Source organism: Telopea speciosissima, chromosome 1 (genome assembly GCF_018873765.1).
Source record: "Telopea speciosissima isolate NSW1024214 ecotype Mountain lineage chromosome 1, Tspe_v1, whole genome shotgun sequence".
NCBI lineage: Eukaryota > Viridiplantae > Streptophyta > Magnoliopsida > Proteales > Proteaceae > Telopea > Telopea speciosissima.
Genome location: NC_057916.1, coordinates 34,964,823 through 34,983,407, shown reverse-complemented (window position 1 = coordinate 34,983,407; position 18,585 = coordinate 34,964,823). Strand labels below are relative to the sequence as shown.

At 39.4% G+C, this 18,585-nt stretch overlaps 2 protein-coding genes across 5 annotated transcripts; one reads left to right on the top strand and one right to left on the bottom strand.

Moving 5' to 3' along the window:
* The first annotated feature begins 528 nt into the window (after positions 1 to 528).
* LOC122639553 (protein RDM1-like) lies at positions 529 to 8,531 on the top strand. Of its 4 annotated transcripts, none has more exons than XM_043832444.1 (3): positions 529 to 601; positions 1,016 to 1,190; positions 7,913 to 8,531. In XM_043832444.1, the coding sequence occupies exons 2-3, from the start codon at positions 1,034 to 1,036 to the stop codon at positions 8,302 to 8,304; spliced, it is 549 nt and encodes a 182-aa protein (XP_043688379.1). In that variant the 5' UTR covers positions 529 to 601; positions 1,016 to 1,033; the 3' UTR covers positions 8,305 to 8,531. The 4 variants fall into 4 exon arrangements, with proteins under 4 accessions (XP_043688379.1, XP_043688371.1, XP_043688360.1 ...); XM_043832436.1 differs by lacking the exons at positions 529 to 601; positions 7,913 to 8,531 and adding exons at positions 683 to 780; positions 6,997 to 7,635 and having other exon boundaries at positions 923 to 1,190; XM_043832425.1 differs by lacking the exon at positions 529 to 601 and adding an exon at positions 699 to 780 and having other exon boundaries at positions 923 to 1,190.
* Positions 8,532 to 12,362: 3,831 nt separating this feature from the next.
* On the bottom strand, positions 12,363 to 18,374 carry LOC122639546 (homocysteine S-methyltransferase 2-like). The gene is made up of 7 exons (XM_043832414.1): positions 18,173 to 18,374; positions 17,295 to 17,351; positions 16,969 to 17,198; positions 15,958 to 16,087; positions 15,263 to 15,466; positions 14,475 to 14,546; positions 12,363 to 12,556 (listed from the first exon to the last, which is right to left on the bottom strand). Exons 1-7 carry the CDS (start codon positions 18,347 to 18,349, stop codon positions 12,401 to 12,403), a joined length of 1,026 nt encoding a protein of 341 aa, XP_043688349.1. The 5' UTR covers positions 18,350 to 18,374; the 3' UTR covers positions 12,363 to 12,400.
* Between the last annotated feature and the right edge of the window lie 211 nt (positions 18,375 to 18,585).

Here is an 18,585-nt window from a genome sequence, read left to right as displayed (position 1 = left end):
AAAAAAAACCACAGCGACAGTTTAGGATGGAGATGTTGACATGTGGCAGTTCGTACATGCAACGATGCCGAGCTCAACAAACAAAAAACATAGAAATCAATGAGCTCGGACCGTTAGATGTCCACCCCGAGCTGCCGGACTCCACAGTTTAAGGAATTGGAGAGGATTAAAATTCACCCTACCTTGACAATTTTTTTTTTTTTTTTTTTTTTTTTGGGGGTAGAAACAGCATAAGCCATTTCACAATCCACTTTAGTTGATACCCTTTTCGTTAAAGAAGGAATGTAGGGTTGTTTAACTTAAACATGAGGACTGACGAGTCATTTGACATCCCTGAGTGGCTGAGTCCCTGCTGACACGGTGACACCTGGCCCCTGAGGACTGTGTCGAGGGCAACGAAAGTTATTTGACATCACGAGTGCACGACACAGAAGGTCGAAACTTCCCTTCTCCCGTTCTCCTTCTCCCATGCCTTCGCTAATCGCTACTGATAAACCGAGGCGGAACGAGAACCTCTCCCTCTGTCTCTCTCTCTCTCTCTCTCTCTCTCAGACTCTGTTACTGTCTGTGAGATTAGACTCAGCTCCCAGCATATTTCAGTGTAAGGCTTTCTTTCTCTCTTGTTCGATATCTTATTAGGGTTTAGGATTATGAGTCAACCTATGCTTCTTACATTTTCTTGTATTTAGTTATTTCTTGGAGGTGATTTGGCCTGTGCCACTAAGCTTTGCTCAAATTAGGGAGTCTTTAGACGGGGAAGAATGGCAAATTAAATTAAGTCCACACCTTCACAATTACGACAAACATCTTTAAATTTTTTTTTTTTTGAAAAATGCTATTTTTTGTTAGCCTTTAGTTCGTTTCTAATCTTTTGGTGATTTTCCCATTCTGAATATGACATGCATCATAATTTACTGCATTATTGTGACAGGATGTAAAGTTCTGCTGATTATTTTATCTCAACTCGCTGCAAGATCTCATTATTTGGGTACCTATGCATGTTTATTTACTTCAGGATTTTTTTCTTAATGCCATGAAGAGGGCAATGCCATGGAGCAACCAGGTGGATGTTTTGTCATCAGATTCATCTTCCTCAGACTCAGATTCAGAAACTGATAATGGGCATGGTAAAGCAAATCCAAGTGATAAGAACACAATCAGTAAACCCATCAAGGAAGATACATTGGAAGGTATGTTAGCTGTTGGTTCCTTGAGTTATATACTGGTTGATGGATTTTGTCTGTATTCTATCCTATACAAACCCAATCTACTTTCCTGGTTGTGTTTTAGACATCATTTATTCAATTCTTGACTGCTGTACTTTCCAGTATAGCAGATTTTATGGTTGAACCTAACTTTCCAACTGTGAAAAATATCATTAGATTTACTGATTGTCTAACATGAGCATATATGAGAGATTCTACACTTCTGTGTGAACTTAGCAAGTGTTAGTCTGTGAAAAGGTATTCTACTAATGATCCCCTATTACCTATCCTCCAACTGAATTTCCTCTTGCCTAGCCGAAAAAAACAATTAAAAAGAAAAAGGAATTTCTCCTCACAGTGAGCCTGCATGCTGGAGAAACACAATGCACTTTTAAGGGGAACGCTTTCAATATATCTAGTGATTTTCTATTCATTTTGTTTTCTGTAGCTTTTTCTGCTTTCTTTATCATTTCAAAACAAAATCAGTGATCTATAAGTAGTGTCAAAAAATTCTATTGTTTTTCCTGTATACTTTCTTGGTTGGAATTGAGATTCCTGCTTTCCCATAATCTTTATAAGGTAACAGTTTGTCCTATCACTCATTAGGTTACCATGCAGTTTTTTAGAGAGAGCATATTGTTGGCCAGAGTTTGTATAGAACCTGAACAAATATTCTGTTGAAAGGAGAAACAATGTGATGGTACTGATTTGTCAAAAATCTGAGCCATAGTTGTCACGGCTTCTAGGAGATCCTAGGCATTTGAGGAGGAAAAAAAATCAAGTTGACACCAACAAGGTGCCACCTAGGTAACCAAGGCGCCCTTCCAGGCTTTCAGCAAAGGGCACCCGGACGCCTTGAGAACTATGATCTGAGCTGTTAATCTCAAGATGTCAAAATGTTGTAAGAGCTACTTGTTGGTGGAGTAATGGTGGTGCTTATTAGTTGTTGATGAATAGAGCCAAGGTCTTCTCCATACACACAAGAAAGGGGGTGCGTGGGGGTGTGGGGGGGGGGGGGGGAGAAGAGAGACTGGAGACTTGAAGAAAGTACAACTCAAGTCTTGAGCTACACAAGATGGGCTGTCCAGGAAGTGACTTACACTGTGTTTGGTTGAGTGGGGGTCCATCACGTTTGTGCTTAGAGTTCCACCCCTAGCCACTCTTTGTTCTCATGGGTCAGCTAGGAAGTAGCATTCAGATAAATTGTTGGTGTTTCTCGGCCAATTTAATTCATTCCATTTTCCACATTCCACCCCTGCGCAATGAAATACATCTTGCGTCTCAATGAACCAAGTAGTCATCATGCTCCATGCAACCAAATGCACCACCTTATTGGGCTGGAAGTCTTAAACAAGCATCTTAGGTGCTGGTCTGAAATACCCCATATTCTCCAAAGTACCTACTTTTGTTTCTCGGTCTAACTTCCCCAGATATGAGCCTTCTGTTCTGGGAAAATTCTTCATTGAGAATTTTTTTTCCTTCAGTAGTTGGTTTGACACGCTATCTCCAATGCTCTTGCTTCCATTCCTCGGCATTTGCCTCTTTCGGGATGTTCGTTGACCTTGCTTTTTTTCTTGAAGGCAGTAAATTTATGGAAAGTGGGTAAATTTAATAAAAGCACAAAAGAATCATGGGGAGAAGGGGGTTATTGTCTTCAACCTTGGGATGAAACTGCAACTCACGGAGACCAGATTTGGTCTCAAGGGAACTTACTCTACTGAGCTTTGTTTACTCTAATATTTCAATCAAAGAATCATACTCCGAAGCCCTCATGAACCCCATTAATATCATATCCAAACAAACTAGATGTTCCAAGCAATGAACGGCTGCAACAGTTCTGGCGGAATGGTCCCTCAACCAGGTCTGATTTCTGGGTTTACTCACAATAGGAAAGCCGAATGGGATGGGGTTTTTACTGTTTGAATTGCCCAGGAGAGGGGCTCTTTCAACCCTAATCACACGGAGAAAATAAAGGAGAGAAGAGATAATGAAGGCCCAAAGCAGGACCTGCTGTTACCGCCAGAAACAGGGGAGAAACCAGAAACGGAGAAGAAGAAGTCACACGACCATTGCTATATTATGAATCTGACGCCATAAACAACTCATTAAAAGTTTCATTCATCAAATCTGCCTTCTACTTGCATGGTTACATGTATTTCAATAAAGGTAAAATTACTTGTACACCCCCTCAACTATGGCCCGTTTTGTTAATATCCCCCTTTTTTCAAAACCTTACTTGAACATCGCCTGCATTTTACCATTTCTTTCAAGTAGGTCTTGTCCGTTAGTTAATGATGATATCATCGGTTAATTTTTTTCTAAATGCCTAAACTACCCTTAAAGGGTAGTGAAGTGACAGATTTACCCTTTCCTATCCTAAATGACTAATCCCTAATTCATTAGTGAGAATCCTCCGCCCTCCACTCTCCACTCTCCACTGTGCTCTAGTGCCTGTGGCGAGTTGCAATCGCCGAAGAAGATGAAGGAAACCGTGATTTGCAGAGAGAGATTCGGTAATGGAAGTTGCAGGGCTGGGTTTCTCTCTAATTACACCAAACAGCTCAGAGCAGTGCTCATTGTGTACCAGACAAATTCCTCCAAGAACCTAGTGTCTGTTCTTGAAGCAACGCTCATTCTGTTGAATAAACCCCATTTGCATAAACTCAGAGCAGCGCTCATTCTGTATCTTCAATTTGAATAAACCCCATTTGCATCATTTAACCGAAAAAATAAATAAATTTACCCAAAACATTGATATAATACCAAATATGATTGTTGTTTCAGTTGAAACATCCATTAAGAGATTCTGAATTTTAAAAAATAAAACGAAAAAGAGAAAAAGGAATCTAATAAAAAAAACTTTTATTAATCCCTTTCTGCAAGAAAAAAAGGGTGATGCAAGCATAGTTTTTTCGAAATGGACCATACCAGCAGTTGAAATGGATTGAACTGAAATCATCTGCTTTCCCGCTTCAGTTTGGCCATAGATCTGCCCTGACCTGAAACCATAGTTTATAATACATGACAACTAAGACTTTCAATGGTGTTGATCATTACTACAAGAATGACCCTTCTACTCAGATGGAAGAACATTAGTTTCTACTGATTTATACAAGGGGTGGTACCCCTGTTTTTTGCCCTTTTTGTTGTACTCTTGGATTGAAGATCTCTCCACATCTAACCATTAGTTGATTGAGATTTTTTGGGGTTCATTCATATGACCAGAGACCTCATATTGCACCAAAGTTGTTGCTGTTCCGACAAGTAGTTAGTTGAAGCTTGAAGGTTTATAAATTCTGCAATTTATTTTCTGCTACATCTAAGCCCTACTCGAATTGGTTATTGGCTTCATCTGAGGCTCTGATTTTCTGCTACACGTTTTCTCTTGGGCTGGTTGTTGGTTATCTTTTGTAGTATTGGCCCTTCTGGAATCAAACCAGAGCCAGCTTTCAGTAGGCTTTTTCACTCTCTCCTATCGCCAGCAATGGAGATGGAGCAGCCAAGCTTCTTCTCAAACGGTGGTAAGAATCGATTTTGGTTTTTAGGGTTTATTTTAGGTAAAACATTGAAAGGGTAAGTTGGTAATTTTCATTTCATAAGTTTCAATTGAAAAGATGATAAGGGTACAATGGACTTTTCAATTCAACCTCTAACAGTAAACTGACACCGTCAGGTTTCAAGGGGTGTCAAGTAATTGTTTGAAAAGTTGGGTATATTAAGAAAACTGGCCATAGTTGAGGGGCTGTACAAGTAATTTTCCCTTAAATAAAAAAGATACCCAATATGAAAAGGAAACCTACTCTAAATTGGAAACTAAATCCTAGTGCCTATCTCCTACTTAAACTATTAAAATAAAGGTTGTATTTTAATCCTAAAATCCTGCTAGCCAAAGACCTAAATTGGACCTGGTTCATCTCCGTCTGGATACCCAATTGGGTTTGGGTCAGTCCAGGGCAGTGCTTCTACATCGGGTTTATGCCTTCTAATCTTTTTTCCTCAAAGAACAGTGACCAATTATAGATAGAGAGGGGAAGCCAAACAGTCGGAGAGGGAATTTGGATGATCCATCCATGGAACAAGAACTTGGCGAGATCTCGTTAATAACTCGATTTTTTGAAATGGCGAGACGAGATGGCTGGCGAAATGCATGGTTTACAATATCTCGAGTCGAGATCTCGGTCTTTGGATGATTCATCCATGGAACAAGAACTTGGCGAGATCTCGTTAGTAACTTGGTTTTTTGAAATGGCGAGACGAGATGGTTGGCGAAATGCATGGTTTACAATATCTCGATCAAGAGCGAGATCTCGGCTCGAGATCACGTTTCGACCGAGAGCTTACCTAACACCTATATAAATATGTATAGAACTCGATCGAGAGTTGAGATCGACCGAGATCTCACCTAACCCCCATATAAATATGTACAGAACTCGACTGAGGTCGTCTCGGTGCCTACTGCCTCTGTTGTGCCAAATTGAGTCAAAACTTCATCTTTCTTCGCAATTTTTTATGGAAAAGCACCGTATGAGTATGAAGACCATGCTTGAAAGTTTCAGAAGCATGAGTATAGATACTACTAGTGAGCGTCAGTCGTGGCATGCATCTCAGCCTCAGTATGACTATGAGTATGGCCATGAGAGCACCGGTTCTGAATATAGTGGTTATGGTCAGTTTAGGCAGCCGCAGTCAGTACACTCTGCACATGAGTTCGACAATCGGAGCATTGGGTCAGGTTTTGTGGATGACATATTCACTATCCCAACCCAGCCATACATGCCGATGGCAATTCAATAGCCTAGTGGCAGTAGTAGTGGATCGATCTCATCGCAACCACCTCTTCCATACCCTTGGGTAGGGCAACTTCGGTTAGTTGATGACAACACTTAAAATGATTTGTGTAGAAGACTATGTACGATTCTTCAGCAGCACTATGACATGGGAATCCTATGTGGCACATGTAGAGGAATACTTGATTCAGCAATATGGCTTGGAGGGATGATAGATGTATATATTAAGATTGATGTATTTTACACTTTTAAATTTGTAATGCTTAATCTAAGTTGTTTTATATTAATTGTATGCTTTGATTGCTTTCTATTACTAAATTATGTGTAGAATAGGGCCTATTAGTACATCGTAGCCTACCAAACTAGGGTCCGAAGTCAAACTCCTACTTCAACTTTGATTTTGGACAATCTGATAGTGTCATTGTGTTTAAATGGCCCAAAATAGGCTGTATACCAAGTTTCATGATCAAGCTTGGTCAAAAACTCACCGAAACCAGCTTACCGAGTTCCAAAAAAAAAAAAAAAAAAACAAGCATCAACTCACGAGATCTCAGCCCAACTCGGTTTTCTGGCTGGGCGAAACCAGTACCGAAACCGAGTTCTCGAACCATGGATCCATCCAGACTTGAGTTATAAGATGCATGGAGGGCCTGTAGATAGGTCCCTATCTGTAACCCTTTTCACCACTTATCTGGCTAGCTCATGAGCTAATGTGTTGCGTGATTGAATTCTCCATTTGTTTACTACCCTGTTTTGGTGTAGTGTAGGTCGAAATGTTGTGGCCTAGTAAATCTATGGGGTGTAGAGTTGACTCCTTATACCAAATTTTCAATATTTCCGGGTGGTTTCGATACTATGTTAGATTCTGTCATTGACATTGACATGCTCTGCATTTCTTTTAGGTTCCTTTTAGTGTATCCTAAGAATTTCACTCTCTCTCCCCTATTTTTTATTTAGATGCACGACCAGTGTCAAAATGGTGTAAAGCATGATCCATGATGCAGGTGCAGTGATCAGGCGAGCAGAAATTTATCAGGAATATATGAAGCAGATTCAAATTCCTTCTCACCGTGCATCAGTCATTCCATTTAACGCATGGCAGGGACTAGCTAAATCCATCAAGCATATATATGGGCAACCCCTGCATTACCTCACCAATGTCCTCCTTAAACAGTGGGACCAATCAAGGATTGGATCTGATAATGAACATCAGCCATTGGATACCATCATCCATTCATGTAAAGCCGAAGCTACCATCTGGCTCATGGAAGAAGTCCACAGGCTTACCACTTCACACCATCATATAGCAAGACTCTGGCTTTCTGACCCCATGTATCATTCTTATGTTGATCCAATCTTTCCATTACTATGAAAACTGCTGTCACCAAAACCTGCTTGTTTCCATACCCAGATTGGTATGCTGGCTGTTCTGTAAAATTTATAAACATGGTTTTTGGATCTGAGTTTTATTAATGAATGAATGATGTTTACTTTTCTTGTCCTCTTTTTTGTTTTTTTTTTTCTGTTCTGTTTTTACTGCTAATTGCCCTGTTGATTCTTTTGATAATTGACTCAAAACTTGTTAATTTCTTGCAAGAATACTACCACTCTACATGCAGTTGGCATCCAGTCATGATCCAACATATAATGTGCCCTACCTAGGATTACCTAGTAGAAAATTCAACCTGGTTGGATGGTCCAACATTGCCAATCTATTTTTTGCCAACAAAGATAAGTATGTTGACAAAATTTCATTGAAATAATCTTTGTAAATTCTCAATTTACAAAGATATGCCCTTTGTGGGATCCAACAAAGCTGAACCTAATGCCACCGAATTTGCATACCAGCTTTCTTGCTCATTTAATTTTTAATATTTCTTAGATATCTGTAGATTTTCTTGACCTTGGTTAACTGCGCGGATACAGCCAAGACTGGAAGATCAAAGAGCAATGTTATAGACTTCAAAGCCTTAAGCGAGCATGGCTACAGAGGTGGTCCCTCTATATTGAACATGCGACCACCAAAGGAGATGGATGACAAGGAGCCGAACTGGTCTTGGTCTACCGGCAAGGAAAAAGATGCAGACAAAGACATTGAAGAATCTTATGAAGAGCGGCAGAGAACCAGAGCTGCATTGGCTGAGGGAGAAAGGCTGACAAACGTGCAAACTCGGAAGGATAAGAATCTTTCTTTTTCACAGAAGGAGAAGAGGAAGAGAGAACTTGGTCAGGCCAGTAGGGGAAAGAATTACGTTGAAGAAGAGAAAAGGTTGTTGAGGGACAATGGTGTCTACTCTGGCTTTGATTCTTGATTTTCCATGTTTTTTTGTACCACCATTAAAAAATTTCAAAAACGGCTAAGTTGGGACATTTGCTACTGGTCCAAAAGGATGGTTTTGCTGTAGAAAAAGGAAAGAAAAGCTTTAGTTGCACCTTGTGAGTAGAACTGTAGAGTTGTGTGCTCTGGTTTACATTTGCAGGACCTGGATTTGTCCCCAAATATTGATTGGTAAGCCTCTATTTCTCTTGCTTTTCAACATTCCCTATATGCCAAACACAGTTGATTTTGTCAAATAAGTTCTAATGGATTTTTTCAAACAATTTCCAATGCACACACACACACTCCCCACTATATTACCTTGTAGCAGTTGTTAATGCAGCTAACAGTTTACCAGTTTTGAGTTTTAATCAAACTGCTACAAGGTAATAAAGTGGTGTGTGTGTGGAATCAGTTTCAGGTCTCATATGTTCTAGAAGTAGCACTTTTATTTGTCGATCATCAATGCAACTCTGTTGAAACAAAAGCAGCAAGTAAGGTGAGCAACTTCGATGGATTCAGAAGGTGCCGGCTGGCCCGGCATGTAAGGGTCTCTTCTGATTGTAGTTATGTATTGGGATCATGGTTTCAAATATTGGAATCTATAGGTCGATCCTGATTTCTCACGCTCTGGAACGGCCAATTCACATCCCATTTCTAGGGTTTAGGTGGAATCTGATTTAGGGTGGGATTCGCAAGACCTTATCCTGATTCTGATTCCAAGTTTAATAACCTTGATTGGGAGTGAATCCTGCTGGAGAGTGAGCAAAAATGGACAGTAGCGAGGAAAAATTTAGGTAAAGTACACGTACCCCCTATAATGCACACAATGTTCCTCGTACCCCCTTAAGCTTCGGATAAGTCCAGGTACTATCCCTGTTTTACCCCCCTAATGCCATTTAAGTCTACACCAGGTATTAAATGCTAAAAGATGACCAAACTACCTTTTCTTTTATATTTCTAAAATTTGAAAAGACTTAATTGCCCTAACATGTTTGCTAAAATTTGAAAAGATCAAAATGCCCTCATCTTTCCCAAATCATCTTCTTTTACATATCCACCACCGCCGCCACCATTAACACCATCACCATCCCACTGTGAAGCCCCACCTCACTGTCTCTCCTCCCCTCCTCTACTTCCTCCACCTCTCGTTGAGTTGGGAGCCGGAGCCGTAGCCACAGCATTGCTGATTGTAGTGAAGTTCCCACTCCCATCTACCAGGACCTCCAGTGAGGTTCCAGATCAACCAAGTGTCAATTGTCCTGATTGTAGTGAAGTTCCCACTCCCATCTACCAGGACCTCCAGTGAGGTTCCAGATCAACCAAGTGTCAATTGTCCTAAACAGAGCATCCCCTGAGTCCACAGCTTTCCTAACAGCATCAACATTTTCTAACAGCCACAGAAATTTGACTGCACTGAAATAAGTGCTAATAGGCAAACCACATGTCCCCACGAAATGGTCTCTCCCCCCTGGAAATTGTTCCTCTAATCTCCTGTGGGATATCAAAGATGAAATCAAAATTGCCAAAATTACGAAACCCAGATTTCAATCTTCGTAAAAATAAAGACATGGTGTTGGCTTAAAATCCCAAAGAAGCAAAACCCAGATGTCAATCATAAAATCGAAGATATGGTTTTTGCTTAATTGAAATCCCAAAGTAGCAAGACCCAGATCTGATTAAACAAATGCCAACATAAGAGAAAGGGCAAACGTATCTTTCAGAAGAACCCAAGCGAGAAAAGCCAAACCTGCAGATAGAACTGGTTCGAACATCCATCCAAACAATAGCATTATAAAGAGGCAGACCAGTGGATTTACTCCAGACAACCGTCGTCTCTTTCTAGTTCGTAACGCCAATCGCTTTTAATCCACTATCCACGCTGTGTCCATCTGCTGTCGCCTTGTCAATAGCCTTCACCATACAAACCCGCACGCTCTCCAGAATCTCCATTGGATTATATTCTACCCATCTTTTCCCAAAAACCAGAAAGAAAAAAAAGAAAGAATCAGCGATGGTGATGGTGTTATGGCTAAAGATGGGAGTGGGAACTTCACTACAATCAGCGATGCTGTGGCTGCGGCTCCGGCTCCGGCTCCCAACTCAACGAGAGGTGGAGGAAGTAGAGGAGGGGAGGAGAGACAGTGAGGTGTGGCGAATGGTGATGGTGTTAATGGTGGGTGGTGGTGGTGGTGGTGGTGGTGGCGGCGGCGGTGGTGGTGGGGGTATGTAAGAGATGATGATGATTTAGAGAAGATGAGGGCATTTTGGTCTTTTCAAATTTTAACAAATCAGTCACGGCAATTAGGTCTTTTCAAATTTTAGAAAAAATAGAAGAAAGGATAGTTTAGTCATCTTTTAGCATTTAATACCTGGTGTAGACTTAAATGACATTAATGGGTTAAAGCAAGGGTGGTACGTGGACTTATCAGAAACTTAGGGGTACAAGGAATATTGGGTGCATTTAAGGAGTACGTGTATTTTATTCAAAATTTTAAGGAAAAAATTTAGTAATCCCTTAGTCTCAATTAGTTTATGTTAACTGAATAAAAATAAAAAATGGTTGAGATCTATATTAATTTTTTGGGAAATAGTTTTCTTTGCTGGAGTGTGGCCTACACTAGCACTCCCATGTGTTTATCTCTCTCCTCTTCACAATAAGGGACAGAAGTGTCTCTTCAAATGAAGAGGAGAGAGATGGACTCATGGGAGTACTGGTAGGCCACACTCCGAACAAAGAACTTTCTCGCTAATTCTTTTTTTTTATAAGATTTTTGATATCAAAGAATCCAATGTGTTAGGGTAACCCATGAAAATTGGTACAAGCCATAGCCTAATATGTCCAGGCAGTCCAGGGATCCGATCATCCGAATGATCAGATCAATTAATGAACTCTCAGACATATAAACCGTTTTAATTACAAGCAAAAAGGATTGCCACAGTGCCGATGTGAAGATTCATGTGCATCCCCCACTCCCCACATCCCCACTCTCTTCATTAAAATCCACCCCTACTGGATTATTTATTTTATCTACTTGTTTGCTAATTCCATAAAAAATAAGTAAGCGAGAAGGATAGACAAACTACGCTACTTTATTGGTGACACCAGTGATGGCACGGAACATGACATCATACTGGAGAGAGAGAGAGAGAGAGAGAGGCAAGGCAGAGAATCATTTCAGAGGGTGAAGAGAGAGAGATAAGACGCATTGAGAGCTAGTTTGCACCAAGCAAAGGAGTGTGCCCAACCTTTTCCCAATAAGTAAATATACGGCTAAAATTTTGCCTTTTTCTGTAGGTGAAAAGATTCCCATCATGGGATGCCATGACAACTTACCCTTTAATGTCTGAAATACCCTTGACATTATTCCCAAAGTCCCACCAAGTGCCAAAACCCAGAAGTGAAGAGAGAGATTCTGTAGGTGAACTTTACCCAAAAAAAAAAAAAAAAAGAAGAGATTCTATAGGTGAAAGGAAAACTCAATCCAATAAATAAAAGAGCCAGTTCTTGAAATTTAGAAGTGTGGCCCAAGTAAAAGCCGTAGGAAATCCTAGGTTTTGGAGGGAAAAAACCAAGCCGCCTTGACAACTATGATAGAGGTAGAGGAGGCCCAAAACCGTTGAGCCATTTCCATTGTCCCAAAAGGAAGATATCACCCCTTCCTGTGCCAACTCTAGCTTTTATGCAAATCTTCTACAAATGCATGCTGCAGAAATGAAATAACTGGTGGAATTTAAAGCAATGATATTCAGATAGGCACAACATTTTCAGGTGGAAGAAAATTACACTACAACTCAAAAGCGTTAGCCATCTATTATATTACAGACAACCATTGAAACACACAATGGCTTTTCTCCGATTGATGCTCATGATGAATACCCTCGCCATTGCCTAAACTGCAGATAATTGCAAAGATAAATAACAGAGCATATGATATCTTTGAGTACCAACCCTTAGAGCCGTCAACAAAGAGTTGGTAATTCCATAACAGATGGGAATGTGTCTGATAACCCTTCTTCACATCAGGTTGGTTTTAACGTTTCTTTTCTCTCTCTTTCTTCAGGTCCCTTTGCCCCCACATCTGGTAAGATTAAGCTTTGAATGCAGATCCCTTGTTGAGAGCTCTAGCTATGCCTCTGATGGTATTTGGAGTTGTCCTGCAGCAGCCTCCAATGAGCGAAGCCCCAATCTCATGCCACTTACTAACGTATGAGATGAAATCTTCATTTGAAACCCCAGTGGATGCCTGCCAAAAATAAAAAATAAAAACAGCAGAATAAGAGGATGGGGCTAACTTTGCTTGCTTCACAAAAGCCAGGAAGAATGTTGGAACCAAACTGAGATAAATGTTCATCGAAATTTCGCCAAATATTTTGGTTAGGTATCGAAATGAAACTCCATGCGATATGTAGAAAGTGCAAGATTTCAATAGAAATTTTACTGTTTCGACAAAATTTCAACGATGTGTGGTTCGACCAAAATGATACAGACCTTTAATATAAAGTATAATTTCCAATGATATGGTTGGTTTCGCTGGTTTTGACTCTTAAGGTTTGTAGAAACTTTTTTTTTTGTAATTTTTTACCAAAGCACTCTCATACAAGTGTGGAACAAGTTATTGGGCAATAGTAGAACACATTGAAAGCAACAATTTGCTGCATTTGTGAAGTTTTGGGCAAGTATCAAAGCTGAAGGCATATTACTTTTTCCAAATATGGATTTTTGCAAAAAATAATTATTTTACATGTTCGACACCGTATGCGATCTACGACTTCACAGAGTCTCATTTATGTTTATTCATTCCTAATGCATATTTTAGTTGATTTAATTGAATTATGTGCATACTAGTACTAAATTTTGTGTGCAATAAACCATATTAGAAAATGCATACAATAGGATACAACGTATACTGCCACCCTAAGGTTCGAATTCAAACTACCATTTTTTTTTTGTGTTTTTTTTCCCTCTAACAATCTAAAGGTTCTACCATGTTTAAAGAGCCTAAAATAGGGTTTCTTAGAAGTTTCAGGACCTAATTGGGTCATTTGGGCCTCGAAACCACCAACAAAATTTCACGGTTTCGCGAAATATTTCAAAACCTGTAACCTTAACTGAGATCATAAAATGTTCATCCAGAGTGGTATGAACATCGCATATTAATTCAAGAACATCTTTGATTACACTTTTCCCTCTTTAAAACCAGACACTAAAATAACTGACAAATGGAGGTAAAAAGATGATATGGCATATAGAAAAAGAGACTGCTTTTCCTAAGTGGTGTAGACATCCCTGTCCATGAAAAATCAAAGTTCTGTCCTCTAAAATAAGATGCATGTGTTAATCCATGAAGAGAATGGTGCACTTGGTGACTAACAGTATGTACAAGATGACAATCATTAACCATAATTACATAGTTCTTTGGTTGAGCATGCATCAATCAGGTGCATGTGTTAATCCATGAAAACATGAGGGTGGACCTCGGCGCAACTGCAAGGTTGCTCCAATGCGACCACTAGGTCGCAGGTTCAAGTCGGGAAAAAGCCTCTCAGCAAAGAGGAGATATGGCTCCGTACATTATGATGCTTCCCATACCCCGTAGTGGCGGGAGCCTTGTGCACTGGGTACTCCCTATTAATCCATGAAAAATGGAAGCTTCGACATCTTGACGATTTGAATTTTGCACTTGAGCTGCAGTTGTAGCAATTAGATAGTTCATTGGTTGGATGGAAACACTAGCTATAAGGTCCAATTTGATTCTGATATCTGATACAAAGAAATCTGTAAACATTTTGGTGGCCCTTGTATGAATAAGTGTAAACCAGAAAACATCTACATCATTTAATAACAATAGTTATCTCCCTCCCCCCCGCCCCCCTCCCCTTTCCTTTTAGGAGGTACACCTTTCCTTTTAGGAGGTACAAGACCAGAAGGAGTTTCCAGGGCATGAAAATGTAACCACACAGGTTCTTTAGGATATACATCTTAGAAGAATCAAATTATGAACCCCCAAACCATCCGAATAAGTTCTCAGTATGACAATCATTTTCACTGCTTCAGATGGATGATATAAAAAGCAGTGATTAACTAGACAATTTTTTTTGTCTGGCACTGGAAGCAACTCATAAATTGAAATCAATAAAAAGAGAGTAGACAAGAAAACTTACCACCCAATCCTTACGATCAGCATCATATGTCTCACCACTGTTTGGATAAATAAGTATTGGTTTAGTTGTTACCTGCACGATCAACCAGGAAAACAAATAGAATTTTTAAAAACAAGACATTTTACCAAGAGGGAATAATCAATTTTTAACAACTTATAGGTGATTTCAGGCTCTCCACGCTTGTGCATTCGCTGGATATGCTTTCGTATTGTCATGTGTTAGGAATATTTTCTCATGACCCAATTTCTTTAAAGCAAGGCATATATAAATATCAAAATATAATTTTCAAATTTACTTGCTGAAGCAGTCTAAGAATCATGTTCATCTTCATGTTGGATTTCACATGAGCCACAATTGTACTTATTTTCATTGGACAGTGCATAAGCTATCATTTTAGTCACAATGACCTAGGGATTGCAAGGGTCTACCCAAGTGTAGCCGAAGATTTTCTAGTGCTAACACAACTCTTCTTCTGGATGGTTCTGCTTTTCGAGAGGAGAGGGGGGCACTTGCTGCACAATATCATTAGTACAATTAGACCACCATTTCTCTCGAGGATCATTAGACCTTTTTAAGCTTCAGATGATATATATATATATATTAATGTTTGACACTAGTTAAAAGTGGTTTCAACACGGCAAAGCAAAAGTGGCACATAACAAGAGGCGTCAATGAGAGTGCTGAGTTTGCTTGGATGAGGCATGCAGTGCTAAATGAGCACCAAAAAATGTTGTAAAATTCTTAATCTTAAAAAACTCAATATAGAACCCCTCTTTGGAGGATTGTACCTTTTTGGCAGATAAAACGAGTCCGTGAATAAATCGAGGAGGGGTACAGTTGATTCCAACAGCAACAACTTTCTCACATGAATCAGCAATTGAGACACAGTCATGCCAAGAATCTCCACTAACCACATTGACACCATCTTTGGAATTAAAAGAAAACCATGCAGGAATATTAATGTCTTCTTCCTCAAGAAGCTGAGCATAAGCCTGCATCACCAAGCCAAATCCAAAGAAAAAGATCAGACCAAACTAAGATAGGTGCAACCACAAAAATCATCTAGATCCGGTCGATTTCAAAATATTTCCCCCCTTCAGATACTCATCAATCTCAATTTACTCCCATAACTTAAAATTTTCCACCGAATAATTGGCAACTCTAAAGTAGGCAGTCAAAGTGCAGAAAAAGAGGACTAAAGAACCTTATACATTAACATTTCCTTTAAATGTTGATCTGACTTACTTTGGCCATCCAAAATTTGGGTCTAGATTACAATATTCAGATTAGTGAATCTGAGCCTATGCCCCATCAGATGGGTTACAATTTATCAGACAGTTCATTTCATTGAGCTTGTCAGTCAGTCATAGTATGAGATAGAGTGACAATGATAAACCTTATGTGCATAATACATTTCAAGTCTTTGCCCAAGTATAAATAGATGAACCAAGTTATCACAAGTCAACAAGCATTTTAGGAATACCTGAGCTTCTAGCTTATTCGGAGTTGTTTCAAATGCAATTAGATCAGCACCTGAACCAGCCAAAACCTGAACTCTTCTCCTGTGAAAATCTTTCAAAGTTTCTATGTTAACTGCATCTCCATATTCCCCACTGAAACATGACACAAAAAGGAGCAAGAAGAATCATCATTAAAAAATTGAATAAGAAAAAGCTACCCAATTAACATAAAAAGTTCTGAGCTGCCCCACTTGAGATGCTCAACCCAATTAGCAGTTCAGAGAGATTACTTGTGTCCAGCACAAGTAGCCCTACAGTCACAAAGAAGAAATAAAGCTCCCAACTAAGCCACCCAATTTTAATAAAAAGTTCTGAGCTGCCCCGCTTGAGATGCTCAACCCAAGTAGAAGTTCAGAGAGATTACTTGTGTCCAGTACAAGTAGCCCTACAGTCAAAAAGAAGAAATAAAGCAGCCAACTAAGGCCAACTAAGCTACCATAATCTTAGTGATTTTTTTTCCTCAAGAGAGAGAAAAAGAAAACAAGTTGCCCAATGAAAAGGAGGAAAAAAATATACACCTCACCATGTCTTATGGGTCAAGCTTGTATGGGGTTAAGACCTATAACTCAATGAATACCAACGAAAATAAGGATTCTTAAAACCCAATATAATTCTTATGGACCCTTAATATTATATATTCTTTCCACTTTTTGAAAAAAAAATGGAGCCCTTGATATTAAACCAGTTTAGTGCTACTTCTTCCACAACAGTGCCCATCAACAAATCTTGATGCGAAGAAGCACAACTTAACTATTGCGCCAAGGCTTGCGAACATGGGGCATCTATATTACGTTAAAAATACAAAATTAAAGAACAAATAAACATTTATATATTCATGGGGGGGGGGGGGGGCATCTTTAATCTTATTGATGGAGCAAACTTCTTTATAACCAACTCTTGGGAAATAGGACTTTGTCAAGCTGCAAACTAATACATAGACTTATCTTAGGCAACTCCCTTCAATAAAAACCCACCTGTACTCAGATCCATCAGCTAAATAAGCACCATAGCTTCCTACAGATGCTGCAACTAAGATCGGACGTGTTTTAAAAATTTTTTCATTTCCAGCATCATTAGTTATACAATCTTTACATCTCTCATAATAGATATTGCGTGCATCCAGCGCAATTTTGACACTCCTCTGTAGCAAAGCTTCACTTGCTTCCGTTGACAAGCCTTTAGTCTCAAAGCCCTGAATGGTAGCCTGCCACATGTGCAAATCCTCTTCTTTCAACTTCAACACTACTCTAAAACATGATTATTGGGTAATATCAGTAACAAAGGGAGACAATCCAAGTACCTGGTAAGAGGCTGTGATTATAATATCTGCACCAGCTTCAAGGTAATCTAGGTGTACCTGTTCCATTAAGAGAGAGCAGAAAAAGTTACAACAGGACTTTTGATTATTAACCCGGAAAAAAAAAAAAAAAAACAGAACAAAACAGAGAGTAAGCTAATAATAAAATGTAGAAACAGAAAATATTCTACAATTTGGAAACTTCAAAATTTCACCCTCCACCAATAAAAACCCAACCAACAAATGTGCCTAAAAAACATCAGAGGTAACTCAAACTGAGTAGGATCGAACTAGACACCATGTTCATGTTATTGTCCGGATTTTATAGTTCCTAAATAGCTCTAAACTCATATTAGTAACCTCTGGTTCAACTGGCTCCGCTAAGGTATATAAAACTAGAGAAAAAGCAAATGAAATGAATAAATTAGCAAGGAAAAGCAGCCAAACAAATAAGCCTAGGTTTGTACTTTTGAGGAAAATTAGCTGTGTCACTTCTTTAAGGAAGGTCTCCAACATATAACTCTAATAAAGTACATCAAATTCGATCCGTAACTAATAGCAACTTTGCCGGAGTTTAAACAATTTGTGAGCAACAGGCCATGAAATGATGCAAGTATACGGTTCCTTCGCCTCTACTCACAACACGCATTCACATAATATGACTTCTTTCCACATAAACAACTAGAACATAAAAACGTAATATTCGAACAATACAAAAAGGGCTCTTTCTCCTGCACGAAAAAGAAGACGAGAAACATCATAAAAAGAGAAAAACAGCAAAATGGGTCTGTCAAGGATCATGAATCAAGTTAAAAAAACAAAAAACCTTCTCACACATAGAAATGAACGGGGGGAAAGAGAAATCAAGAGATGATTATTACCCTTCGGATGAGTTCAGGGGAACTTAAGAGGCATTTAGCGCTCCAGAGAGGATCGTTGAGGTCAGCGCCATGTCGTTCGAGCTCCGTTGCAAGGCCACCATCAATAACGGCACAACCGCCGGATTTTTCCAGGAAATCGTACATTACCGACGAGGGTTCCACGCTTCCGAATCCCATCTCTATCAGTATCGAACCCCACCCACCAAACACGTTACGAGGTTTAATGGCGAGCTGGCGACTGATAAAACGTTACAGAGTGCGCGCGTCCTTATATAGACACAACAACAACTCAAGCACTGTTCATATCGCCACGAACTGTTCACTTTATATAGACTACAGTAGTTATCACTCTTAATTAATAATAAAATTAAAAGGGGAAATTACGAAACCATCCCCAGCAGTCATTATCTTAT

Excerpts from the sequence above, each read along its gene's own strand:
- LOC122639553 (XM_043832425.1), top strand. The coding sequence starts at position 995 with ATGCATGTTTATTTACTTCAGGATTTTTTTCTTAATGCCATGAAGAGG. Across the intron at positions 1,191-7,912 it reads CAAGGAAGATACATTGGAAG|ATACAGCCAAGACTGGAAGA; the intron begins GTATGTTAGCTG and ends TTAACTGCGCGG.
- LOC122639546 (XM_043832414.1), bottom strand. The coding sequence starts at position 18,349 with ATGGGATTCGGAAGCGTGGAACCCTCGTCGGTAATGTACGATTTCCTG. Across the intron at positions 17,352-18,172 it reads CCCCTGAACTCATCCGAAGG|GTACACCTAGATTACCTTGA; the intron begins GTAATAATCATC and ends TTAATGGAACAG. Across the intron at positions 14,547-15,262 it reads TCGTTTTATCTGCCAAAAAG|GTAACAACTAAACCAATACT; the intron begins GTACAATCCTCC and ends TTGATCGTGCAG.